At 50.4% G+C, this 27,008-nt stretch overlaps 1 protein-coding gene across 1 annotated transcript in view; it reads right to left on the bottom strand.

Moving 5' to 3' along the window:
- Positions 1-27,008, bottom strand: part of LOC124093532 (transmembrane protein 132B-like) — a 150,850-nt gene that overhangs the window by 64,742 nt on the left and 59,100 nt on the right. The window contains exon 3 of the mRNA XM_046445984.2: positions 18,161-18,304. Coding sequence (XP_046301940.2) covers positions 18,161-18,304 — 144 coding nt within the window. The remainder of the gene's footprint in view (positions 1-18,160; positions 18,305-27,008) is intronic.

Raw genomic sequence — 27,008 nt, forward strand, 5'->3', positions numbered from 1 at the left:
GCACAAACCAAAATAAAGAGGGTCACTTCAAAGTGACAAAGGCACAGTCACCCTGATCCACGCAGTACAGGAGGATTTACTGGTGAGGAGTACAGTAAACCACACCCCCTGCCGCTCTCCTGTCCCTGCTGTTAATCAGCTGCATGGAGCTAAACAGGCCATGGCTTTGTGCCTCGGTTTTCATGCGTCTGCAAACTGGGCAGAGTGACCCCTGCCTTGGTGGCTTCCCAAGGCTGGCACAAGAGCTGACTGAGGTCCTTCACATTTGGTGACAATGAGTGACTCCGACTGGGGAGGAAAAGGAAAAATATATATGGATGTCTCTTACTTAAGGAAAACTTCCCAGCAAACCTGAAATGTAGTTTTAAGCTTTGTGGATTTTTTTTAAAAAGAGGTAAGAAGGGGCTAAAGGACTTTCCCAAAATTAGCAAAGTACAGAGATGCAATCCAAAGCCACGTTTCTCTTACTCTTAGGCTCTGCTTAAGCCCCGCTCCTCCTTAATGAACATCAAGTCAGGCTTTCTAAGTGGGTACTCCGTAGGCCATTCGATCTTGTTACCTTTCTAAGGTTCCAAAGTTCACACCTTAATATGTAAATAGCTCATAAAAATCAACAAAAAATACTGTGATGTCATAGGCAATAATAACTAACATTCATTGAGCACTTGCTGTTTACAGACCTGTGATATAAGTGCATATTTTGAATCCCCTCCTCTATCCTCACAAGTTGATAGGTTATAGTCTGTCTGATTGGGAATTTGACAAGAAAATTTTAATATAATAATTATTGACCAAATTTTATCGAGGTAAAATAAAAAAATTAAAAAAAAAAAAACACAGAATAGTACCCTGGATCTGATGGAGAGCACCGAAGAAAGAAGCCCACTGGCTGGGGACTGAGGAGCCCTCTCTAACACTGGAGTTTAGACCCTACTGGAGAAAGAGAGTTCTCCGCTCCTGGAAGGCAGAGCAGGAGGCCCAGCCTAGAGCTGGCCAGGGGTCAGCAGGCAGAGCTGGATCAGGTTGTGAAGAGCACCCACCAGCAGGGGGCAGTGGCCTGAGTGTGAGAGGCCCAGGTGCAGGTGGCCAAGGCTGATTGCTCCTGTGATGGTCAGGGAATTGGAGTCCTCTAGCTAGTGGGGCATCTCGAGTCCTGGACATGCAGTGTCTGCCCGGGAGGGCCCGGGAGGAAGGATCCCTGCTCTGGCCAGGACTCTGCCCTGGGATCACACAGCCAGGGCTCAGAGCCGGGTGCTCACGGTCAAGAAGCAAGCTGAGCCCAGCGCCTCATCCCCCAGCAGGCGTGGACGGGCGAGTTTGGGGGCTGAGAGGCAACACGTTTACGACTGGCGAGAGCAGGCAGCAGGGGTTCTGTGCCCGGTCCCTGGTCAATGTCAGTTAGAGGCAGATATGCAGAGCCCGCCTCCTCCCCCATAGGCTACAAACTGGAGACTCGAAAAGATCACTCCAGAGGGCGAAAGGCAAGGGCGGAAAAACCCTCGAAGGTTTTGGTCCCATCAGGAGAAAAGAAATGCAGAAAACATGGAGCACACTTTACGCTTATCAAATAGGCAAAATGTAAAGATGATCCCATCCAGGCACGTGAGAGTGGACAAAATGAGCAGGCCAGACCCTTCTTGCTGGTGCAGAGCATCAGTCAGGATTCCAGGAAGAAACAGAATCTGCCACCAGCTGCGGGTACGGGCAGGTGGGTGGGCAGGCGCTGGATGCCACAGGATGTCTGGCCAAGGATTGCTTCTGTGATGGTGGCAAACCCAGAGCCCACGGCACGGGTAGCAGGCTGGTGACCACAGTAGAATTCCTTCCTCCCAGACCCAGCTCTGGTCTCAAGCCTTGGGTGGTCGGCATGAGGTTACACACCAGGTGCTCTGATTTTTTCTAATTAATTAATTTATTTGTTCTAATTAGTGATACATGACAGCAGAATGCATTTCGGTTCATAGTGCACAAACAGCAAAGTTTCTCATGTCTCTGGGTGTATACAAAGTAGAGTCGCACCATTCACATCTTCATACGTGTACTTAGGGTCAGGACGTCAGGCTCATTCCACCACCTTTCCTACTCCCATGCCCCCTCCCCACCTCTCCCTCCCACTTGCCCTATCTAAAGTTCCTCCTTTCCTCCCATGACCCACCACCACTCCATTATAGATTAGCATCCATTTATCAGACAAAACATTCAGGCTTTGATTTTGGGGGGATTGGTTAACCTCACTTAGCATGATTTTCTCCAACTCCATGCATTTAACTGCAAATGCCATGAGTAATATTCCTTTGTGCATATCTACCACAGCTTCTTTATCCATTCACCTGCTGAAGGGAATCTAGGTTGGTTCTACAGCTTAGCTATTGTGAATTGTGCTGCTATAAACATTGATGTGGCTATGTCCCTATGGTGTGCTGTTTTTAAGTCCTTTGGGTATAGACTGAGGAGTGGGATAGCTGGGTCAAATGGTGGTTTCCTTCCCAGTTTTCCAAGGAATCTCCATTCTGCTTTCCAGATTTGTTGCACAAATTTTCAGTCCCACTAGTAATGTAAGAGTGTACCTTTTTCCCCACATCCTCGCCAACACTGTTGTTTGTCTTCACAACAGCTGCCATTCTGACTGGCATGAGATGAAATCTTAGTGTAGTTTTGATTTGCATTTCTAATTGCTAGGGATACTGAGCATTTTTTGAATGTTTGTTGATTGATTGTATATCACCTTCTGAGAAGCATCTGTTCAGTTCCTTGGCCCATTTATTGATTGGGTTTGATCCCATCAGCCCCACCAGATTCCCCAAGACAGCCTCTTTCCTGAACGTCAACTGACTGGGAACATGACCACACCCACAGTGTTCCCCACAGCAAAACCCACATCCCCTCTGAGCCACTTCCCAATGCAGGTGGCAAGCCTTAAAAATACCAGCTCACGGCACCACAGCACCTGGAGTTGCGTCTGAAAGACAAGGGTCCGCATGTTGACTAGAATGACAGACGTTGGCAGGCAGCCTGAGGGCTCCAATGGAAAGGTGAAGTGAACTATGTAACATCCTGTGAACAACTGGGGAGGAGTATCCAAAGGTCCACCAGAAGTGTGTGATGAATATGAAGCCCTCCTCCTCTCCCCTCCAAAAAAAGCAGGGGAGAAAACTGTGGAGAATGTTAAAAAAAATGAGAGAATAAGGACACTGAGTGGGGGCTATAGAAAAAAGGTGGCTGTGGGTTTTCCCGGTTTTTCAATTTTTCAACCGCGACTTTGCATTACTTTTCAAATCACAGAGTAAAATAAACCACGTGGTTCATGCAAATGGCAAAGCATGAATTTAAAAAGTGAGATATCACTCCAGTGGTTCACGGAGTCGTGTCAGGTCGTGGATCCCAAGTCTGTCATGTGCCGAGGAGCCCTCTGCGTCTTCAAGGGAAAGGAAGAGCAGGAGGGTCACAGAGGACATGGCCCTCAGCCAACACATACCTAATAGATGCCACTGCCCAACCATGGGGAAGGCAACGGGAACAAACCACAGGGACGGGCTCCTCCCCCAAGCCCTGCCCTTCCCGGTCTAGCTCAATTTCTGGGGCACAAGTGCCTTCTATATCATTGTCACTAAGGCACCAGGGAAAACAAACAGGATAAAGTCTACCATTGTTAACAGATTTTTTAAAAAACAGAAAAACATTTTTCTTAGAGTTTCAATGGGTTATTTAGCTTCTCTGGCATCTGTTGACAGTGAGAAATGGAAGCACCATAGCTGTAAATCTGCTTTGGTTATAAATGTTTAATTACAATGTTTCCATTTCAATTTAAGATAAATGCGCTTTCTATCTTGAGAAGGAAGAAAACAGACTGAAAACCAACCCCCGTAGCGAGGCTTGGTCCCGGGCTCCCTGGAGCCCTCCTGAGGCAGGGAATCCAGTCCGGCCCCCAGTGGGGACCCCAGCACGGTCCACGAAGTCTCTGAGGGTCCCACACATAATGGCAGGACCAAGGCACCCTATCCACTTGGAGTCTGTGGGTCCACCAGCATTCCCAGAGAAGGAGGCCATCCTACAATCCCTGTCCCCCCCACACCAACAAAGTTCAGGCCAGGGAAAGCCCGATGACTAACCTCCTGCCCAGCCCCTGCCCCCCAGGTGCTGCCAATGGCTCTCCTCCCTTGCACCGTGGACCCCCCCACTGCACCCCTGGGTCTCCTGCTGCACCTAAGGAGAAGGAAACCCATGCAGTGCCCACGTTCTACCTTCAAGGAGAAAACCCACAGAAATGTCGCGGCTGCCTCACCCAAGGCTAAGGCCACTCAAAGAGTCCCTGTTCACAGCACGACTTGGTCAGCAAGAGAGGTCCCAGGATTTGAGGTGCTGATCAGCAGATACACGATCATACAATAGAATCTGGACATATCCTGGAATAAGGAAGATCTGGAGAACCACACTCGCCACTTGTCCCACCCTGGATTAGCCAGGGTCTAGAGATCAGAGGCCCACCCTGACCCCCAGATCTGCCTCATCCAGCCTGCTCTGAATTTGTCAAGATTAAAATCAAGTCTCCAGAAAAGAAAGGCATTGCTATGTGTCCAAAACTCAACTCCACATGCAGGGCACACTGGGACCTTACACATAAAGGAAAGCACACCTCCCCAGGGCCCAGCTTAAGGGAGGAGAGTCTCTCATTGGCTATCCTCCTTATTCTGACCAGAACGTCTTCCTTTATCATCTACTAAGGGCCTATCCTGTCCCGAGGCACTGAGCACCATACAAGACTACCCCTCCAACCCCACAGCAAACCCAGAGTAGGCATCAGTCCCTGCCCTGTGTCACAAGGAATGAGCTGCCTATGGTCCCACAGCCTGCAGATGACAAGGACTGGATGTAACCCCGCTCTGGCCACAAAGACCTTAATTTTAAGTGACTGAAGTATTTATCTCCCTCTGCAAGATTCCGGCAAGTCACACGACCCTGGTTCATAGCTAGCATCCAAATTCGTGATCTCTGAGCATTGCTGACAGGAAACCACAGCAACTCTCTGCGTCTCTGGTCCAGACACCGCCCGCCTGTGTCCCCAGAGCAGAAACAGCCCGTGGACAGCAGATTTCACAGCCCTCCTCTCTCCTGGACACCTTCTAAACCTCCTGTCTTTTCCACTCCTCAATAAATCATGGCCCAGGCCTCTGGCAAAGCTATTACTTTATTTCTTTTTGCCTTTGAAACAGGTAAAAGTAGATTCTAAAAGCATTTCCAGGGAGAAAAATAGAATATACCTTGAAATTCTCTTCGAGGACCCAATTTCATTTCCCTAATGGCATATTTTTGTTTATGTTATTGTTTTTTTAAATAAGGTTTAGAGGAAAATTCTTTTAAAAGTGCTACATTTGGATTTGAGTCTTTGGGGTGCTACCTGCCGGGGAAGAAACTGTCAAAGAAGAGGGTTCAGGAGGGTGAAATGCTTTGTGTTTTGCGCATCTTTTCATCTCGCCGGGAGCCTGTTCCAGGAAAGATTCTGTCTCCACGAGGGCATCTGGGTACCTTCAAGCCCCAGGCCACGCCTGCCTCTAGGACAGCCCCTTCACCTGAACTGGGTGAGTCCCCTCCTCATCCCCAGGGCTGCTCCTGGCACCCTACGGGGTGAGACCCAGGCAGGCTTCCTCACAGGCTCAGACTCACCTGATTTGCATTTAGAAAGAAACTCTGGAAATCTAAGCCCTTTTACCAGCTCATTAAGTTCTTCATGGCATCTCCTCCCTGCGTATTTATCATAGGTACTCAGGTCTATTCCTAGTGGGTGTTCTGCACTGTTTCTTTCAACACGGAGACCTTTTGCTTGCGTATCAATCACGGGACATTCTTCACTGTTAGAGAGAAACGCTCCCTCGTCCACCTCCCCACCCCTTCGGATACAGACATGGACACTAATGATATTAATTCAGTCCATTAATTCAGTTGATTCTTAGGGGCCATTTATCCTGTGCCAGATGATGTTGCAAGCATTTTGCATAAATGACATCCTTAAACCCCACAACCACCCTATTGGACAAGTGCAAAATGCCCCCTGTTTTAAAGTGGAGGAAGCTGAGGCAAGAGGAGTTTCAATAACTTCTTCAAGGTCACAGAGGTCATAAGTGTTGATATCAAGAAATGCTTTTATCCTAGAAGAAAAATTCTACCGTGTACTTAATAATAAAATCCAACTAGTTCCCAGCCCGAGGTTGTTTTTTGGGGGAGGCCGTTAGAGACCAGAGAGGACTGTGTCAGCCAAAGCCTGGCCAAGCAGCCATCAGCTCCCGTGGTCCTGGCCATCTGGGGCTCAAAATCGCCAGTTTTTCAGTTTATCCAGAAATGTCCAAAATGTATATTTTTTAAGTTAAATCTGATATACATTTATCCAGAAATGTCCAAAATGTATATTTTTAAGTCAAATCTGATATACATTTATTTTTATTTTTTTTTAATTTTTTATTGTTGGTTGTTCAAAACATTACAAATTTCTTGACATATCATATTCCACACTTTGATTCAAGTGGGTTATGAACTCCCACCTTCACCCCATACACAGATTGCAGAATCACATCAGTTACACATCCATTGATTTACATATTGCCATACTAGTGTCTGTTGTGCTCCGCTGCCTTTCCCATCCTCCACCCTGCCCCCTCCCCACCGCTCCCCTCCCCTCCCCTCCTCTCTCTCTACCCCCTCCACTGTATAACCCTGAGGGTCTCCTTCCATTACCATGCAATTTCCCTTCTCTCTCCCTTTCCCTCCCACCTCTCATCCCTGTTAAATGTTAATCTTCTTCTCCTGCTCTTCGTCCCTACTCTGATCTTAGTTACTCTCCTTATATCAAAGAAGACATTTGGCATTTGTTTTTTAGGGATTGGCTAGCTTCACTTAGCATAATCTGCTCTAATACCATCCATTTCCCTGTAAATTCTATGATTTTGTCATTTTTTAATGCAGAGTAATACTCCATTGTGTATAAATGCCACATTTTTTTTATCCATTGGTCTATTGAAGGGCATCTAGGTTGGTTCCACAGTCTTGCTATTGTGAACTGTGCTGCTATGAACATCGATGTAGCAGTGTCCCTGTAGCACGCTCTTTTTAGGTCTTTAGGGAATAGACCAAGAAGGGGAGTAGCTGGGTCAAATGGTGGCTCCATTCCCAGCTTTCCAAGAAATCTCCATACTGCTTTCCAAATTGGCTGCACCAATCTGCAGTCCCATCAGCAATGTACAAGTGTACCCTTTTCCCCACATCCTCGCCAGCACTTGTTGTTGTTTGACTTCATAATGGCTGCCAATCTTACTGGAGTGAGATGGTATCTTAGGGTGGTTTTGATTTGCATTTCTCTGACAGCTAGAGATGTTGAGCATTTTTTCATGTACTTGTTGATTGACTGTATGTCCTCCTCTGAGAAGTGTCTGTTCAGGTCCTTGGCCCATTTGTTGATTGGGTTGTTTGTTCTCTTATTGTCTAATTTTTTGAGTTCTTTGTATACTCTGGATATTAGGGCTCTATCTGAAGTGTGAGGAGTAAAGATTTGTTCCCAGGGTGTAGGCTCCCTATTTACCTCTCTTATTGTTTCTTTTGCTGAGAAAAAACTTTTTAGTTTGAGTAAGTCCCATTTGTTGATTCTAGTTATTAACTTTTGTGCTATGGGTGTCCTATTGAGGAATTTGGAGCCCAACCCCACAGTATGTAGATCGTAGCCAACTTTTTCTTCTATCAGACGGCGTGTCTCTGATTTGATATCAAGCTCCTTGATCCATTTTGAATTCACTTTTGTGCATGGCGAGAGAAAGGGATTCAGTTTCATTTTGTTGCATATGGATTTCCAGTTTTCCCAGCACCATTTGTTGAAGATGCTATCCTTCCTCCATTGCATGCTTTTAGCCCCTTTATCAAATATAAGATAGTTGTAGTTTTGTGGATTGGTTTCTGTGTCCTCTATTCTGTACCATTGGTCCACCCGCCTGTTTTGGTACCAGTACCATGCTGTTTTTGTTACTATTGCTCTGTAGTATAGTTTGAAGTCTGGTATCGCTATACCGCCTGATTCACACTTCCTGCTTAGCATTGTTTTTGCTATTCTGGGTCTTTTATTTTTCCATATGAATTTCATGATTGCTTTCTCTATTTCTACAAGAAATGCCGTTGGGATTTTGATTGGCATTGCATTAAACCTATAGAGAACTTTTGGTAATATCGTCATTTTGATGATGTTAGTTCTGCCTATCCATGAACAGGGTATATTTTTCCATCTTCTAAGATCTTCTTCTATTTCTCTCTTTAGGGTTCTGTAGTTTTCATTGTATAAGTCTTTCACCTCTTTTGTTAGGTTGATTCCCAAGCATTTTATTTTTTTTGAAGATATTTTGAATGGAGTGGTTGTCCTCATTTCCATTTCAGAGGATTTGTCGCTGATATACAGGAATGCCTTTGATTTATGCGTGTTGATTTTATATCCTGCCACTTTGCTGAATTCATTTATTAGCTCTAATAGTTTCTTTGTAGAGCCTTTTGGGTCTGCTAGGTATAGAATCATATCATCTGCAAATAGTGATAATTTAAGTTCTTCTTTTCCTATTTTTATGCCTTTAATTTCTTTCGTCTGTCTAATTGCTCTGGCCAGTGTTTCAAGAACTATGTTGAACAGAAGTGGAGAGAGAGGGCATCCCTGTCTTGTTCCAGATTTTAGAGGGAATGCCTTCAGTTTTTCTCCATTCAGAATGATGCTAGCCTGAGGCTTAGCATAGATTGATATACATTTAAATGTCGGCCTAAAAAAAATAAATAAAAAGAAAACTCAACAAATCAAATAAAATTGGTTTATGGGTTGCCAATTTGACATGGAGGAAATGCCCACAGAGCCAATGGTAAGCCCTAGCCTGCGTATTGAAGCAGTTCAGGGGACCTGGTGGCTAACTTAAAGTAAACATTTCTCTGCTTTGCAACTATGCAATCAAGGAGGAGATGGAGGGTACTAGTCCCTTTATTACTGGAAAATAATAAGGCCCTAATGAGTCACTCTGCATCCGAAGGCATCGAATTCATCATCATTGGTTTCGTTTTTGAAAGTGATTAAATATCGCTTTCCTCCCCTCTACAGCAAGATCCTAGTGGCAGCCAATCCATCAGCTTCTCTCCAATATTTAACTATGGCATTTTGCATCCATTATTCCCTACTTGAGTCATTCTTTTTAAAAAGGGGAATAACTTAATTCTGCCTCTTGACAGCAAAGAGATTAAGTGGCATGAGTGCTTCTCCACGAAGCTCAACGGCAGACCCAAAGTACCAACCAGAAGAGCACCCAAGACACATGAGGCCACCCTCGGGGAACCCTTGTTTCCCAAAGTTAAGAGACTTTTTATCCTCAAACACAATTTGCCAACTGATGCAACCACTTTGGGGACCAGTTTGGCAGGAGATGGAAAGTTGAAGGTATATAAACCCAAGGACAGGGTAGCTCCCTGCGTGGTCCAGACCCCAGGGCTTGGGCTGCTCCTCTGTCACCCCAAGCCCCTGGAGCTTCAGGACACAGTAGCTTCCCTCACTGCTCTGGGCTGTGATGCCCTCTATTCTGTGCTGATCTATTCCTTTCTTGGACACCTTCATTAATGGTTTGCAACCCTCCATTTAAAATTCACTGCTCACTAGAGAAACTAGTGGAAATTTTTAAGATTTTACATACAAAAGTGGGCACTAAAATCTATAAAAGCAAAAGTTTTAAATAGCATCATCCATCAATGGAAGAAGAGGTCAGTGGTGGAATGTCCACATGTGGAGTATTACACGGCACAGGGACGGAAGAAGGAGGGAGCCCTAACAGCCACAGGGATTTCTTTGGGAAATGCTGCATTGGGCAAGAGACAATGTGCAGAATGATTCTTACAGCACCATCTATTTATATAAAGTCAGAAAACATGCCAAGTACACTATCTATGGAAAGGCACCTATGCAGTAAAAGCTCATAAATATTCATAAAACCAATAAACACAAAATTCAGCATTGTGGTTAACTAAGGAGAGAGGAAGGAGAATGCGCCAGGAAGAGCTTTGGTTTTGCTTTTATTTTTAAGCTCTGCAGCAAATTGGGGGTCATATTAAACCGTGACGAAGCTGCGTGGTAAGTGGGTGTGTGTTACAATATTATCCACATTTTTAAGTGGCTTGAAATGAATGATTCATGGGATTTAAGAAGAAAAGGAGAAGGAGCCACCTTGTCCACTTAGGAGAAAGCAAAGAGCTGGTGGCCTCGGCCCTGCACTTCCCCACGTAGCCCAGACTCCACACACACACTGGCTCAGGGATCTCCTGGTAGTTGGCCTCTAGCAGTCAGTGTGAGTTCAGTCAGCTGCAACAAAGACCTGCCCAGAGCAGGTAGAGGAAGGGAAGTTTACTGGGGGCTATAGTTTCAGAGGCCTCTGTCCACAGGTGTCCCCCCGCGGGCAGCCACCCTGGGCGGATAGAGGCAAGGCCACGGCGTCCTGTGTAAGGTGCTGTCTGAGCCTCTCTCCCACCTAGAAGCTCACAGTAAGTTCCATCAGCTGGGCGGCTTGACTCTTGGAAACTGCACCCACCGTAATCACCAACCTAGCACATTCTAGAGAGGACGCTGGCTTGAAGGTCACAATCCTCCTGGTGCCCAGAGAGGACACTTGCATTGCAGAATGCTTGCATTTTCTCTCGGGGAGATGTTTCTGAAACTCAGAGGAGAAGGACCACCAGAGCCATGGCAGCCACAGTGCCACCTGTGGTCCTGCCACCGTCTGCAGACAGGGAGGGGACAGTGGAAGGAGAGGCAGCATATGAGTCTCCCGGGCGGCCACAGCAAAGCCGAAGCTCTGGAGGCTGGAAGGTCAAAGTCAAGCATCAGCACCATCTCTCCAGAGGGCAGGAGCGGGGCTGTGCCAGCCCGATGGTCACTGGTGCTCCTCAGGGCTCCTGGGCTGGTGGGTGTGCCACTCTCATCTCTGCCATGGGCTTCTCACGGGGTTCTGCCTGTGCCCAGGTCCCCATCCCCCTTGCTTTAAAGACACCAATCCTATTGGAAAAGGTCCCCCTCCCTCTGATGTGACCTCAACTTAGTTACAATGTGACAACCTCGGTTCAAGAACCTGTGGCCATGTCCCCTGTGTGGCAGGAAGGACTTGCAATGTGAATGACGGGAATCTGAGGGGGGGAGCGGGCAGCCTCAGAGGCAGAGAAGACAAGGAGCCAGGATGTCCCCAGGAGCTGCTAGAGGGGATGAGTCTGCCAACCACTGATTTTAGCCCAGAGAAACTAACTTTAGACTTCCGCCTCCCAGAAATGCAAACGAATAAATCTGCACTGTCCAAAGCCACCATGTGGTAATCTGTCCCATCAGCAACAGGAACCGGATACTCCCACCACACGTGTGTTTGATACTTGATTTGCACAACCCCCTTCCAAGGTACACAATGCACAGAAAAGAAAAAAAGAGAGTCTCGCTGGTGACCTCGTGTGTGGCAAGAGAAAGGCGAGCTGGGCCCAGGCCGCAGACAGACACGGGACCATCGCCGTCTGCCCTAGCATTGTTCCAGGAAGACAGTCAGCTGAGACCACAGCATCCCAGATAGCCAGAGCATTTGAAGGAGGGACGATGGAAAGGTCATTCCAGAAACAAAGGCTTGGAGTGCAAGCCCGGGAGCCTCCTTGCTGAAGAGTCTGGTGTTGCCCGGGGGTCACCATCTCACAAGGCAAAGGCCCTGACCAGAGACTGGGTCCTCGCTCAACTCTGCCCTTTGAAACTAATGAAGGCAATGGTCATTTTCAAGGCCAGATCTAAATCCTGTAACCCTACAATTTTAAAAAATAAAAATAAATTAAAAATAAAAAAACATACTTCAAAGACCCAAGCAGAGCCGTGGGGGCTGGTTCTGAAGTTGCCTGGCAGAACCTCCCAGGGGGAGCCCACAGCACCCTCAGAAGACAGAGGGGTCTGCCCTGCACTCCTTGGAGTAAGATACGCACACCAAGCAGACGCCTCCGCCCTTGGCCTTGCCCTTGGCCTTGGCCGAGTTGACCTTTCACTCAGAAGTGCTCTTCCCATATTTCCAGGCCAAATGTATAACTATGGAAGCTGTTTGTGGGGAGCAGATGGGGAAGAAAAATAGCCCTTACAAACGTGGAGGCTGACCAGAGCCGAGTGAGGGTGAAGTGTGCAGCACTGGCATCCACCACCCCGGCCAACACCCAGCCAGCCGCCTCCTGCCCAGCCCATACCTCAGGGTGAGGCACCGGCTGCTGCTAAGGCCTGAACTTCTGTCAAGTATGCCAAGTGGGACATCAGCAGTGAACTTGAGAACAACTGAGCTCCCAGCGGGCCAAGGTAAGACTCACGTCCACAGCCCGCCCCCTAGCGGGGCAGCAGGCCTTGGCCGCCGTGGCTTCATCCTAACATCAACCATAGCCAGCGAAGCCCCTCGGCCTGGCCCTCTCCTCTGGGTGCTTGCCTTACCAGGGCCGCTCCCTCAGGGGCTCTAGGACACAGGTCCCCTCCCCTCTCCAGCCTGGCCCCACCCTCCTGCAAGCTCTGCTCTTCAGGGAAGCACCCTGGGCCACCCTGCTTGGACAGGAGTCTCCCAGTGACGCTGTCGCTTTCCCTGCTTGGCTCTGTTGTTCCAGGTTTATCACCACCGGACACACAGTGTGCCCCTCTCTCTCACGCTGCGCCCCGCAGGTGAACAGGACGCCAGGTACAGAGATGACCCTCAGGAGACAGGGCTCTGGGCCCCCTGGCTTGTCTCTGTGCTGCCCGGGGCCACCCACCAAGCCACCACACCTTCCTGTGGGGCCTTTGCACCTGCTCCTCCTCTGCCTAGATGGTCTTCCTCAAAGCTCTTCATGGCTAACTGTCCCCTCCCCGTCTTGGAGCTGACCATACTCCCTCTCCCTGCCCAACTCTCTCTTGGAGCCTCCCCACTCTCATGCCCTCCATCACATTGAGCTCTGGGACCTCCCATCCCCTTCCACAGAGCCCTAGAGGAAGGAACCAGCCCTGTGACGTCACATCCTGAGGGCCAACACTTCCCCTGCAGCCCCAGAACCTGTGCTGCCGGATGGGAGGGCCCCTCAGGGCCAGAAGCCTTCTGTCCTCATGCACCCCAGTCTCTCACTAGCTAGTGTGTGTCGGACTCGGAGCTGGGACCCAGCCCCAAGAGAAACCCAGCCCCTCTGTCCCCAGGGCTCGGAATAGCTGCAATTAGCACCAGAAGTTAAGTAGGGTCACCAGAACCCCAAAGACGGCTCCCCACCCCCTCCGTGGGGCAGCCCAACTGGACAAGTCAAATAAAGTGTCCCTTCCAAAGACACGGGTCCCTTCTCCTGGGTGTGCTTCCTCTCGTCTCCTGCAAAGGTGTGGGCAGCGCTGGCAGAGTCTGAGCCCACGGAGAGCTGCCAGGCCCAGAGGACCTTCCGCAGGACACTGGAGGGCTGGGCAGAGGCGGCCACTCAGAAGTTGTTCCTATCAGAGATGGCACCAGGTCTGGGACAGGTCTCATGGTTGTGTGACAGACTTAGCTCATGGCACACACATCCTGATGGCATGAGAGGGTGACATCACGACACGCCAACAGTGCAGACAATCAGTGTCAAAGGGATAAACAGACACATGGACAATGGGAAGCAATGACTTAAGGAGAGGCAACAGCACAGCTGTCCTGTGACCCAGTGTCCTTGACCACCTGGGAGGTGGCCGAGGGCTTCACAGAACCCCCCAGCTGCAGACCTATGGGGACAGACCCCGGTTTCCCCAGTTCCTCTTCTGCCTAAGAAAGGGAACCATGAGAGTCAACCCCTGTGGCGGAAGTGACACCTACCCTGGGGAGAAAGGTCACGTGGGACTCCCAGGTGCGGGGGGCCTCAGAGGGGCTCTGCTCTGCTCTTTCACAAAGACCTGACCATGCAGGAGACCAGCCCGGCTTGCGAAGGCCCAGCTGTCCGTCACCTGGAACAATGTCACCAACATCTGGAATTCAGGGAGGCCACCAAACTCCACCCAAACGCTGACTTGAGGCCTCGCTCCTCTTTGCCCCACTGGCCTCTCTTTCTGAGAATTACGAGACACAGGGAACTCATGTTCCCTCTAGAGCACCCCAGGAACTGGCAGCTGGCAAAGCTGAACCAGTGAGCCTAACATGCAGATGGACATTGTTTGCACACACAGGTGAGCATGTCTACACGCGTCCACTACCCAAAGGTCAGCAATGGCCACTGCTGATCATGGGCTGGGGTGACTTGAGACTCCCCATTCTACTTGGCTGTGTTTTTTAGGTTTCCCACGATTGCACACCGGTTGCGTTTGGCCTAAGAGCTCTTCTGTTACTCCTGCAGAAACCCACCAGTTGCTGCCCCCCACCCGTTAGGAAAAGAGGGAGTGTTTGAAAGCACTTTGTTTTTTCTTTTCTTCTGAGATCTGATCCTTTGGGGGTAGGAGAAGGGTCCTCCTCTCACAGGAGAATTTCTAGAGAAATTAAAACAAACCTCCTGAGAGGGGGCACCTAAGGCAGGTGCTCCCAAGACCCACCCATTTGGTTCTTGAAATCTGGTGTGGACTTCTGTGGTGATGCTGCTCGGAGATGGCCAAGTGCTCCCACAGTGATGGCCAAGTGCTCCCACAGGGAGATGGCCAGGTACTCCCACGGCGATGGCCAAGTACTCCCACAGAGATGGCCAAGTGCTCCCACAGCAATCGCCCCTGTGAACTTGAGCCTGTGTTTCTAGATCCACCGCCTTCAAACCCCAGCATCGCTAAGCACGAAATACCTTCACCTGCTTCCGGTGCTTCATGTCCACACCCCCACAGTGCTCAGCCGGCCACCTGGGAGCGTCTCTCTGAAGGGCCAGTGCCTGTGAACCCTGGGTCCAAGAGTTCTGTGCTCAGACTGCAGAGTTTCTGACTGCATCCAGGAGATCCATCAGGCTCTTGACAAGTCCCCAAGCTGCAGTGACAAAGGTCACAGACCTGATGGCCTGAAGCAACAGACACATTCTTCCAAAGTCAATGGGCCATGCTCCCTCCCAGGGCTCCAGGGGACAATCTGGTCTTGCCTGCTCCAGCTGGCTCCAGGTGCTCCTCAGCTTCCTTGCTTGTGGCCGAATCCGCTGTCTCGGCATCTCCCTGTGTCTCCTGGGGGCTCAGGACCCACCTTATAGCCCACATCAGCCACCTCTGCAAAGGCCCTTCAAACAAGATCAGGCTCAAGTGTTCCAGAGGTGAGAATGTGGCCGTGTCTTTGGAGGGGCCTCTGTAGCCTGGTCCCCGTGCTAGATGGCCGCTGGCACTGTGGGCATTGCTGTTGCTGAGCATTCCATCCAGTGGGACAGAGAGCTGCGGGATGGGGACACGCGGAGGGGCCCCTGGATGTGCGTCTGCAGAGCCTTGGCCAGTGGTCAAGGCAGGCCCCAGGGTCAACGGCTTTGGCTAACACTGGCTCTGGGACCTTGAGAGTCGCTGAACTGGGCCTCGACTCACATCCGTCAAGTGGGAATAAGGACAGGGTCCACTTCAGACTCTCAGGTTTCTAATTTTTGAAATGTTGTTCTCCCGAAAGATTTTTAAAATGATGCCTGGCTCCTGATATGTTTTTTGTTTATTTATATAATATAAAACATATGATTATAAAATGTATGATTTTATGTGTGTGTGTGTGTGTGTCTATACGTGTGTGGGAGATTTTTCAACAAAATCTTTACATAAAATAAGGGATGGAGGACAGAGTCCCACAAGATGGTCCTGAAGACAGCCCAACCTTCCATGTGACTTCACTTCTCAGTGACCCTGGAACAGAGGGAGAGGAGAAGCTCAAACAAATGGCAGCGAGGGGCAGTGTGAACTGGTGAGGACCACTGACAGCTGCCCCTTTTCCCAGCTTGGGTGTGAACTGTAAGGCCACCAGGAGACTCGGCCGGATTCCTGCCCCGTGACCCATGACGCAGTGGCCGTCCTGATCAGTGCTGTGCTTTGATTCCAGTGGTTAAATATCACCAAAAAGCACTGGGCTCATCAAAGTGACTGACAGGTGGCCCTCCCCTGCTCATTAGTGATTGCCCCACTTTGGATCTGGGCTGGCGCTGATGGGGTGGGGGCCTATGGACCTCAGAGGAGGCTCTAGGTCACGGGGTGTGGCCTTGAGGGACGCAGCATGAAGCCAGCTCCCTCCTCTTCCTCCCTCTTTCAGGCCAGGGGTGGGTGGATACCTGCTCTGCCCCACACTACCTGCCATGGGGCACTGCCTCACCACAAGCCAAAACCTTGGCCACGGTCTGAGTCCTCCTGGCCCCGAAGTCTCAAGCATTTGTTCCAGTGATGGAAGCCAGGGGACTGTCACCATGTCTGGAGCAGAGTAGCAAAGACCCCAGAGGCATGGATTCCAGATTTCCCAACGTGGTCGCGCTTCCCGGTGCTCGTTGGCTTTGAGCTCGGCTGCACCCTGAGCAGGGCGCCAGCCCTGGGCAACGGGGTCTGCCCTCTGCAGGAAGCCTGGGCTTTGTGTCCCTGTTCCCTGTGGACGGCAGAGCCGCCCTCTGCCCGACCACAGTGCTTAGAAGAGGAGGGCTCTCTCCTGTGGCTCCTGGTGGCTCAGCTCCTGAGCTCTGGGTCCCTGCAGCCAGACAAGGTAGGGAAGCACTCGTCCCCACTGGCCCGTGGCACATGGCTTCCTTGCAGAGAGCCATTCCCTCCATCTCATTCCCTTGGCTTCAGCTTATCTGTTCTGAACATTTTCAAATTTGCTTATTTTTCTAATCTTTTCTCCCCCCTTTATCTCTGGTTTCATCTCTATTACTCAAACTGCCTCACGAGGCGTCTTCATTAAAATATTTTAAATTAAGACCTGCACTGCCCCCCGCCGAGCACAGCGGGCTCCCCACACGACACAGTCTAGTTCTTATCACGGAATTTCAGGCCGTTTGTACATTATATTCTGTTAAAGACTCAGTGCCACTCAAGGCTGTCACAACCTAGGGATCACAGCTTCCTGTGGGACGCTGTGCGGGCTATAGTCACATATTCTCTGTTCGCAGAAAGCTCCGTCCAGGGCCGTGTTTCACACCTCATTTGATATCAGAGACCAACAAAAGGCACAAAAGAAGCAATTATTTATTTAAATTATGGAATGGATTCTAGAGGGATATTAGATAAGCATAAATTGTCACACCACAGCCACAGATCCCTGCCCTTCCTCAGCCGGAGGAGGTCAGGCTGTCCCTGTGAGCAGGGGCAGGGCCAGGAGCCGTCAGTCATGCAGCTCCTCTCAGTCTGCTAAGAAGTGCAGTCTGCTCTCAGGAAACAGCACAGTGGCCGCCACTCCTGTGCCTGTGGACCTCAAAGTGTCTAAAGGTCAGAGAAGAAAGGAAAGAAAACAGGTGGTGGCAATGCAGGGTGGCAGGCAGGTGCCCGAGGGGTTCATGAGCCCAGCTGAGGAGCTGGCACCTCACCCAGGTGAAGCCTAAGCCGAGGGGGTCACAATCAGGTGGGCTGCACACCTGGTCAGTTATTAACCTGAAAAACCACCGGAGACGCGTGCTCCTCACACAGGAGGGGGCAGGGGCCATGACAGCAGGGAAGGGGTCCTGCCACCCACCAGGGGTCCCGATGCAAGACCATCAGCGAGGACCTCTCTGCTGCCCAGGTGAGCGCAGCCCGCCTACCTGAGGCTGGCGCCCCAGCTGGAGAAGAGAGGCTGCTGGCCGGCAGCGCCAGTGACCAGCTTAAGACCAAAGCCATGCGCCAGTGCACGGTGTGTCATCGGCAAAATGACTCTCTTTAGGCAGTCAGGAACAATGGCCCAACGCTGGAGCCGCCTCGGGCTGCTCATAGACGCCCACTTTCCTCTGGCCCTGACATCAGTGCTGCTTTCCCATGACATTTCTGACCCCTGGTCACAGATAACAACAATGTGACCTCAGACTAACACCACACTCTGCACTGTGACAATGCGAACTCGGTGGCTCTGGGGACCGTCCACCTCATTAGGCTTTTGAGCATGAAAAGCAAGAGGACCAAGCTCGGCCCGAGCGCCCATCAGAAGCCCGCTGCTGGACTGGAGGAGCTACATCTGTCTGGACGCCATATCCCGCCCTGGGTTCCCCAAGGTCCCCAGCCGGCCACGGCGCTGGGCCTCAGGCCTCTGGCACTCACCTGCCCTGGGTGTCCGGGTGGCCCACGCAGGCCAGGGTGGCCGTCGTCTGGGTGCTGCTGTGGTCCACCTCCTCCTGCACCGCCCACTGGTCCTCGTTGCTGATTCTCACGGCCGTGATCTTCACACCAGCTGCCGCCTTAATTCTGCGAGGTGGGAACGACACGTATGAGAAACCATCCCGCTGACTCCGCAGGCCACCACGCCCAGGCCCGTCGCAGGACAGTGTGGGCAGTACTGTCCTCTGCCCAGGAGACAGGAGGAGCACTGTGAGTGGCTCTCCTTGGAAAACGAAGTGTCCTTCCTGCCACCAGGATTGACGGGGTGTGACAGGCACATGGGGGAGGTGGATGGACTCTGCCCCTCACCTGTAGGTGGGGAGGAGTTGCCGTGGGCTGGGGAAGGCCAGGCGCTGCCCTGTCAGGGACCCAGGAGGCCACTGCACTGAGCACACCATGATGGGAAATGGCCAGCGCTGGACTCTCGGGCGCTGAGCAAACTCCATGCTCAGCAGGAGGATGGGCAGGTCTGCCTGGCACCCCAGGTGTGTGCTCAGTCCACCAGCAAGAACCCAGGCCCAGGGGCTGAGGAAAGGGGAGAGTCCACAGCCTGGGCTGTCTTTCCTACGTCCCCACCCCTGACTGACCCTCGTGGCACTGCTGATGGGACCTGCTCCTGTGTAGCAGTGGGGACTCCAGGAGCATCCCTGGGAGCCGCCTGGATGCATGGACAGGTCTGGAGAGCCGTCAGGATGCAGGAACACCAACTGGGCATGGAGGCCAGCGGTGCCTGGCCATGTGGCTGACCCCTGCTTCCCAGAGACCTGAGACCCCAGGGGAATGCCCAGCGAGGCTCTCCCAGGCTTTCCCATGATCACACAAAAGGAATGCCAAAGGCAGAGACAGCCCATGTGCAGGAGTCAGAGGAGTGCCAGCAAAGACGGGCACAGGGAGGCCACACCCAGCACTGCTGGGACCTGGAGAGCCAAGATCCCTCAAGATTAATCATCAGACCTCTCACCATCTAAGGTGCTGCTGGTTACAGTAAGATGAGCAAAAGTGAAAAGACAACAGACAGGGATGGGAGGAATTACCTACAGATCATCTGTCTGATAAGGTCTACTATCCAGAATATGCAAAGAGCTCTTTCAAATCAACAACAAAAAGACAAATCACACAATTACAAAATAGGCAAAGGTCTTAACTAGACAGTTCTCCAAAGAAGACATACAAATGGCCAACACATGCACGACACAGTGCTCAGCCTCATTAGTCACTGGGAAATGCAAATCAAGACCACAGTGAGGCACCACTCCATGCTCACTCACTGGCTAAAATACAACAGAAAAGAGTCGGCAGAGACATGGAAAAATCGGGTCCTCGCGTGCTGCTGGTGGGGATGTAAAGGGCGCAGCTGCTCTGGAAATGGTTTGCCAATTTCTCGAAAGGTTAACCTAGCATCACTCTGGGACCCACATATGCTTTCCCTCGTGTGGAAACTAGAAAGCAAAAAGGAGAAAAAATCTAGGAGGGTCTCATGAAAATAGATGAGACACGGGAAGAGGAGGGGACAGGGGGGCGGGGAGGGCAAGGGCAGGCGCTGGGGAAGGAGTTGACCAAATGATGTTTGCGTACTTACGGACACCTGGCAAGAGAGCCCCTAATACGTCTAACAACAACTTTTTTTAAAAATGGCTGCAGGCCCCAGCAATCCAACTCCTAGGCTGATGCTCCAATGAATGGAAAACAGGAACTCAGAAAAATACTCAGACATGCGCACAACAGCAGGGGGGATTTTCTTGTTTGGGTTTTTTGTTTCATTTTGTTGTGTTTTGGTACCAATGATTGAACCCAGGGGCACTTAACCCCTGAGCCACATCCCCAGCCTTTTTAAAATTTTATTTAGAGACAGGGGTTGCTGAGTTGCTTAGGCTGGCTTTGAACTTGCCATCCTCCTCCTTCTCCTCCCGAGCCACTGGGATTACAGGTGTGCGCCACTGTGCCTAGCTGGTACTGTTTATAATGTGCACGGGTGGCAAGAACTCCAATGCCCGTCGACTGTTGAGTGGGAACCTAAACATGGTCTATTCGTGACCTTGGAGTATTACTGAGCCATAATAAGGGCTGGAGGAAGAGGCGTGCTACAATGATGCCCCTCAAAAACACTATCCCGAGTGTGGGAATGTGAGCACATTGGATAGTTTCACTCATATCAGAGCATCCAGAAGGTGAATCGTAGAGACAGAATGCAGATCGGTGGTTTCCGGGGCTGGGAACAGAGGGGGAGTGGGGAGGGACTGCATAGCTGGTGGGTACCAAATTTCTTTTGGGGTGATGTGCTAAGGGCCACTGAATTGTTGGATTTGATATTGTTAATTTTATGTTATATGAATTCTATCTCAATTTTTAAAAAAGAAAAAAGTGTGGGGTGGGAGGCAGGTAAATGACGCATCATGATTCCCTGTGGCTGAAACTTTTAAATATTTTTAAAAGGATTTGTCAAAATCATAACCCCTGTGAGGCCCAAGCAAGGAACCCTCTGGTGGCAGGATTTGAGGCATTGAGCGATGGGACATGGGGTGGCACGAAGTCCTTGCTCTTGCCTGCCCCGGGAGCCCTGGCAGTGGGCCTGGGGACTCAGGCTGCCTCTCTCACTAACACAAAAGAAAATGTGGCTGCCCTCCCTCCTGCTGTCACCTTCCTGCTGCCCCCCTCCTACCGCCCCTCTCCCGCTGCCCACCCTGCTGTCCTCCCTCCCACTGCCCACCCTCTTGCTGCCCCCCCTCCCTCCTACAGGTCTGTCCCCAGACTCCCAGCTGCTTGCCTGCCAGCTCTTGCTCCTGGCATTTCCTGAGAAGCCTTGGCCAGGACAGGTGGCACCCTCTGGAGACCCCACGAGGCCTGCCCTGACCCCGCCATCCCTCCTGCTGGATCCTGCTGACTAAATGCACTGCGTTTCCAGAGCCTGCTTTCTTGCCATCAGGACGTTCCAGGAACTAATTCATGCGAACCATGAACAGAGGTGTCCTGCTCTGTCCCTGCTCTCAGCCTTCAGGTGAAGGAGCAGGTGAAGAGAGTGTCCCAGAGCCCTGTGTGCAGAGGCCAGTGTACGCTTGCTACTCCCACAGCTCGAGGGGCTCTCGCCCATGCACACAGGAGCCCCCAGAGCCCTTCTATATCTTCAGGATTGTAATGTCGTCCCCAGTGTCCACAGGGACGAACCAGCCCTCCCACCCCCAGCAGAGTGACCAGCGGCAGGTCACAGAGCTGGTCCGTCCAAGACCAGGACTAGACACAGGGTCCCCTCGCTCCACACCTGCCCCCTGCCTTCCACTCTGCCCCACCAGCTCTTTTCTCACAAGGCACCACGCACCACTCAGACCACGGGTGCCGAGCATGGCTGGCCACCCAGGGGCCAGGCCCAGGTCCACCAGCAGCTCAGGCTGTATGGAAAGTGCTGAGAGGCCCATGCATGGGGTCTGCAGGGCTCCCAAGCCCACGTCCACCAGCAGCCAGATGTGGCTTTATCAGAGGTGGGTCCTCCACCCGTCGCTCCTCAAGGATCTCAAGATGAGGCCCCCCTTCTAGAGTGGACGCTGACCCAGAGACGCGAGAAAACAGGGCAGAGGCGGGAGCCCAGGCCAAGAGCACGGTCCCCACTGCTCTGAGCCACCCCCTTCAGGGCCGTTGTGTGGAGCCCAGGGACACTTGTGCAGGGCTGTGTCATGAGGTCCTACGAGGGTGGAGTGGGATGATGTGAGGAAGAGGGCAGGTGTGAGGCAGGTAGAGAGCAGGCGCTGGGCAGGTGCAGGGCAGGTAGAGGGCAGATGTAGGGCAGGTAGAGGGCAGGTGTGGGGCAGGTGTGGGGCAGATCCAGCCCGCATGTTATCATACATATGATGCACAGAGGAGGGGTCAGGAATATCCGGGGGCCAACAGCCACCTGTAAGTACAACAACCTGGCAGATGAGGAGGAATAAATGGTACTAAGTTTGCTGCGCAGGTTAAGGAGCCCTGAGCACTCTGTCCGCCTGCCCCAGGACAGCAGGACCACCCAGGATGAAGGGGGCTGTGGGGCCAGAGAGGAACAAGAGGCACTGGGAGCAGGCTGAGGTTCAGCCAGCTCCCAGTGAGACCTGGGCAGTGTCCCTGAGCTGCTGGGACTCGGCGGCCATGTACGTGAACAGTGGGTGGTGACACTCACCCTCCGCGCCATGGTGGACATTACATGAGCCACACACACGGCCCGCACAGAGCATCAGAAACTGATCCTTGTTAATTACTGTTGCTTACCAACATTAACCACCAGCTACTCCCCAGAGAGGACAAACTCGGCACTCAAGTCCCATCCAGGGAGGTCCCTGGGAACCTCTCTAGGACCCCCGTCAGCACCCGACCACCTCCCCTGAGGTCCCTGGGAACTGCTCTAGGACCCCGTCAGCACCCAACCACTTCTCCACCAGATATGATTTTCTGGTTCCACTCCTGTTTCTTGGCAGAAAATTCCTCCCATGCCCCAAAGCAGGGCAAATGCCTCCCTGTGCCATGGCAAATCTGCTTCTTTTGTTTTTGTTTTTAATATTTAGTTTTTAGCTGTAGTTGGACACAACACCTTTGTTTTATTTATGTATTTTTATGTGGTGCTGAGGATCAGACTCAAGGCCTCACACAGGCTAGGCGAGCGCTCTACCACTGAGCCCCAGCCCCAGCCCCAAATCTGCTGCTTTCTTAAGGAACTTCTATTCTCGGGAATATCAAATTCTGAACCCTTTGGACCCAAAGGGGGTTGCAATTGTACACACACACACACACACACACACACAGCCATTTTCAGTGCAGCTCACCACTGTGGTTTAATTGATGCCCCCGTTTCCTGCTGGCAGCTGATCCTATTCAGGTCATACATGTGGCTTCTCATGGTCACAGTGTGGCTGCCACAGCTCCAGATCTTCTACCCACATCCACAAAGAAAAAAAGCATGACTTTCTCCCCACAACTAAAATTCTAGAACCAAAATTTCATGGGCTGAACTAGATTGAGTATGCAATGACCATTCCTGCACTAAGGGTGAAGTTGATCCCATCTTAATCATCCACAGTTAGCAAAGAGCAGCTCCTGAGAGAAGATTCAAGTTAGAACAGAACTGAGTGCCAGGTATAAAATACAAGCCTGATGCTAACTATTGAGATTCTGCCTCTCTCTTGAACACAAGTTATACAATTGTTCCTAACCACAGTCCTCAGTCCAAATCTTCCCTCACTTTAGGTTATATTTGTTTGGAGCAATTTAAGCCCAGAAAAATGCATGTCTTAAATATCCACCAACTTTGTTTTAGAGATATATATATATCTTTAGGCTTGGTTATATTCTTAGCGTATATTATTTTAAAACTACAATATCTAGAACTATGTAGGAGAGATTGATTGTAATGAGTGGGAGGGATCTGAGGACTGACCCAGGGAAACCATGTGACCAGAAGGTGTCAGTAGCCCACAGGAGCTTCCCTGAGCCACACTGCAACAGGTTTGCATGCTGGGGACATCCTCCAGAGCACAAGACAGTCCCAAGGACAGGGCATGGGGTGAGGGGGCAGGGATGAGGAACAGCAGGCAAGGGCTCGCAGGTCCAGATGCCGTCACTCAGGATGGGACGCCACGGGGCCAGGGGGCTCGAGGGCAGCTGCAGCCTGGGCCTTTGACAGCCACGGGGTTCATTTCTTTCTGTGACCAACTCCCCAAACTTGGGTGCAGTTTTACAGGCCCTGAAAGCATTTCCTCTAAAATCATGAGCAAGATGAAGATGTCCACTCTCATCACTTCTGTTCAATATAATGAATTCAGCAAAGTATCAGGATACAAGATCAACACCCATAAATCAGTAGCCTTCCCAGACTCCAACACTGATTCAGCCAAGAAAGAAACCAGGAAAACCATCCCATTCACGATAACCTCCAAAAAATAAAATACTTGCGAACTAATCTAACCAAGAAGGTGAAAGATCTCTACAATTAAAATCATACAACACAGAAGAAAGAAACTGAAGAAGACCTTAGAAGATGGCAAAGACCTGCCATGTCCTTGTAGTGGCAGAATTAATAGGGTCAAGATGGGCATACTACCAGGACAGCAGTGTACACATTCAAGGCAATCCCCACCAGAATGCCAATTATGTCTTTTCACAGAACTTAACCAAAGAGCCATAAAATTAACTTGGAAGAATAAGAGACACAGAATAGTCTGATACAAGCAAGAAGAGTGATTCAGGAGGGTTCACAGTGATGTAGATGGTCTAAACCACACCACAGAGCCGTAGTAACAGAAGCAGCATGGTGCTGCATGAAAACAGACCAACAGAATAGACCAGAAGACACAGAGACACACCCGCATACTTACAGCCATTGATACTTGACAAAGCTTCCAAAAATACATGTTGGAGAAAGGAAAGTCTTTCTAACAAATGGTGCTGGGCAAACTGGATGTGCATAAGTAGAAGACTACAACTAGACCCCTGTCCTCACCCTGCACAAAAGTCAAGTCCACATGGACCAAAACCTTGGGAATTAGAACAGAAACCTTGCGACTTCTGGAGGAAAACAGGGCCAACGCTCCATCACACAGGTGCAGCACCAGCTTCCTCAACACAACCCTATATCCCAAGAAATAAAACAAGAATGAATAACAAACTTAAAAGCTTCTACACAACAAATGACGTGGTTGAGAGTGAAGAGAGCCCCTCGGGGATGGAGAAGACCCTGGCCAGCTGCTCCTGTGAGGGGGATTCACATCCAGAACATGGAAAGGACTCAGAAAGCTTACTATCAAAAAACACATCTCCCCATCAATAAGTGGGCAGAAGAACTCAACAGACACTTCCCCAAAGAAGAAACACAGATGGCAACAAATACATGACAAAATGCTCACCATCCCTGGCAATCAGGGCAACGCAAACCACGACGGCGCCAAGATGTCACCTCCCTCAGGTCTGAATGGCAATTATCAAAAACACAAAAATCCATCATGTCGGATTAGGCCCCAGCTTCCTTACTAAGATTCCCAGAGGACAAGAGATAAAATTGAGAATCCATAAATGTTTTGGATTCAAACTGAAAAGCTTCTTCTTAGCAAAAGAAACCATCAGTGAGGTGAAGAGAGAGCCCACAGAATGGGAGCAAATCTTTACCACACAGACACATCAGACAGAGCTCTAGTCTCTAGGGTATATAAAAAACCTTAACACCAACAAAACAAATAACCCAGTCAATAAGTGGGTCAAGGAGCTGAACAGACACTTCTCAGAAGAGGATATACAGTCAATCAACAAATATATGAAAAAATGCTCACCATCTCTAGCAATTAGAGAAATGCAAATCAAAACTACTCTAATATCATCTCACTCCAGTCAGAATGGCAGCTATCAAGAATACAAACAACAATAAGTGTTGGCGAGGATATGGGGAAAAGGCATACTCGTACATTGCTGGTGCGACTGCAAACTGATGCAGCCAATATGGAAAGCAGTATGGAGATCCCTTGGAAAACTAGGAATGGAACCACCATTTGACCCAGCTATCCCTCTCCTTGGTTTATACCCAAAGGACTTAAAAACAGCATACTACAGGGACACAGTCATGTCAGTATTCATAGCAGCACAATTCACAATAGCTAAACTGTGGAGCCAACCTAGATGCCCTTCAGTAGATGAATGGATAAAGGAAATGTGGTATATATACACAATGGAATATTACTCATCAATAAAAGAGAATAAAATCATGGCATTTGCAGGTAAATGGATGGAGTTGGAGAAGATCGTGCCAAGTGAAGTCAGCCCAGTCTCAGTGAATCAAAGGTCCAATGTTCTCTCTCACGTGTGGAAACTAGAGTGAAATGAAGGGAAGAGGGAGGGAGGCTCCAGGGAGGTCAGTGGAGCAGAAAGAGACGAGAGGGAGGGGGGAGGGGCAAGGGCGGGAGGGAGAAGGCGTTTGAGAACCATGCTGTGGGCACATGTAAGTCCACCACAGGGAATCTCACCCTATGTGTAAGTAGACAGAGACAATCGATATGAATAAGTAGATGAGGAAGATCTACAGAGTGGAGAAAGGAGAGTAGGGAGGCAGAGGGAAGGGAGAGGGGGACCATGGGCTGAAATCAAACCCCATGCATCTTGATCTCGTCGGAATGAATGCAATACTAGGAGTAGCTACAACGCTCTCGTAGAAAGTTCCTCGCTAACAACCCCATCCTCCATCAGTGCCCTCTGCTACGTGTGTCCTGGCATTGTTAAAGCCAGAGATACAAACTCCCAAGTTGGGTGCACACAAAGAAAGGAACTCATGGCTTCCATTGTAATAAAAAAAAAATCCTTTACCACCATTTTCAAGAGTCTTTTTTTTAAATGTGAAGGAAGGAAGGAAGGAAGGAAGGAAGGAGGATGGAAGGAATGAGGGAGGGAGGAAGAAGCATGTCCTCACTTAGCCATGGCCCTTGGACGACAGCAGCATCTATCCCACCCCCCACTCTGACATCTCCGCCATCTTGGTTGCCCAGGCTGGGCCAACAGGCAGCTGAAAACAACGCACGTGCAGTGCGTCTCTATCACAAAGTGAAACTGCCTCTCTTGTGATCCTGGAGGATGGGCACATGCCAGCAGAGTGCTTGGCAAGGAGAGTGCAGCAAGGGTCTACAGTTACCCGTCAAGAGACAGTCATTGACAGTTAAGTGGAGAGGAGAAGACCAAGGACACGGTGCTTCACTGCCAGGCGAGGTGGAGCCCCGGGGCCCGGGCAAGCCCTGGAATATTCCTGCTGAATTGACCCTTATGCTCCTATTGGCAATGTCAAATGTGAAGTGAGAAA

The sequence above is a fragment of the Marmota monax genome, unplaced genomic scaffold (assembly GCF_021218885.2).
Source record: "Marmota monax isolate L192 unplaced genomic scaffold, Marmota_monax_Labrador192_F-V1.1 WCK01_AAM20220418_F8-fsc00092, whole genome shotgun sequence".
Lineage (NCBI taxonomy): Eukaryota > Metazoa > Chordata > Mammalia > Rodentia > Sciuridae > Marmota > Marmota monax.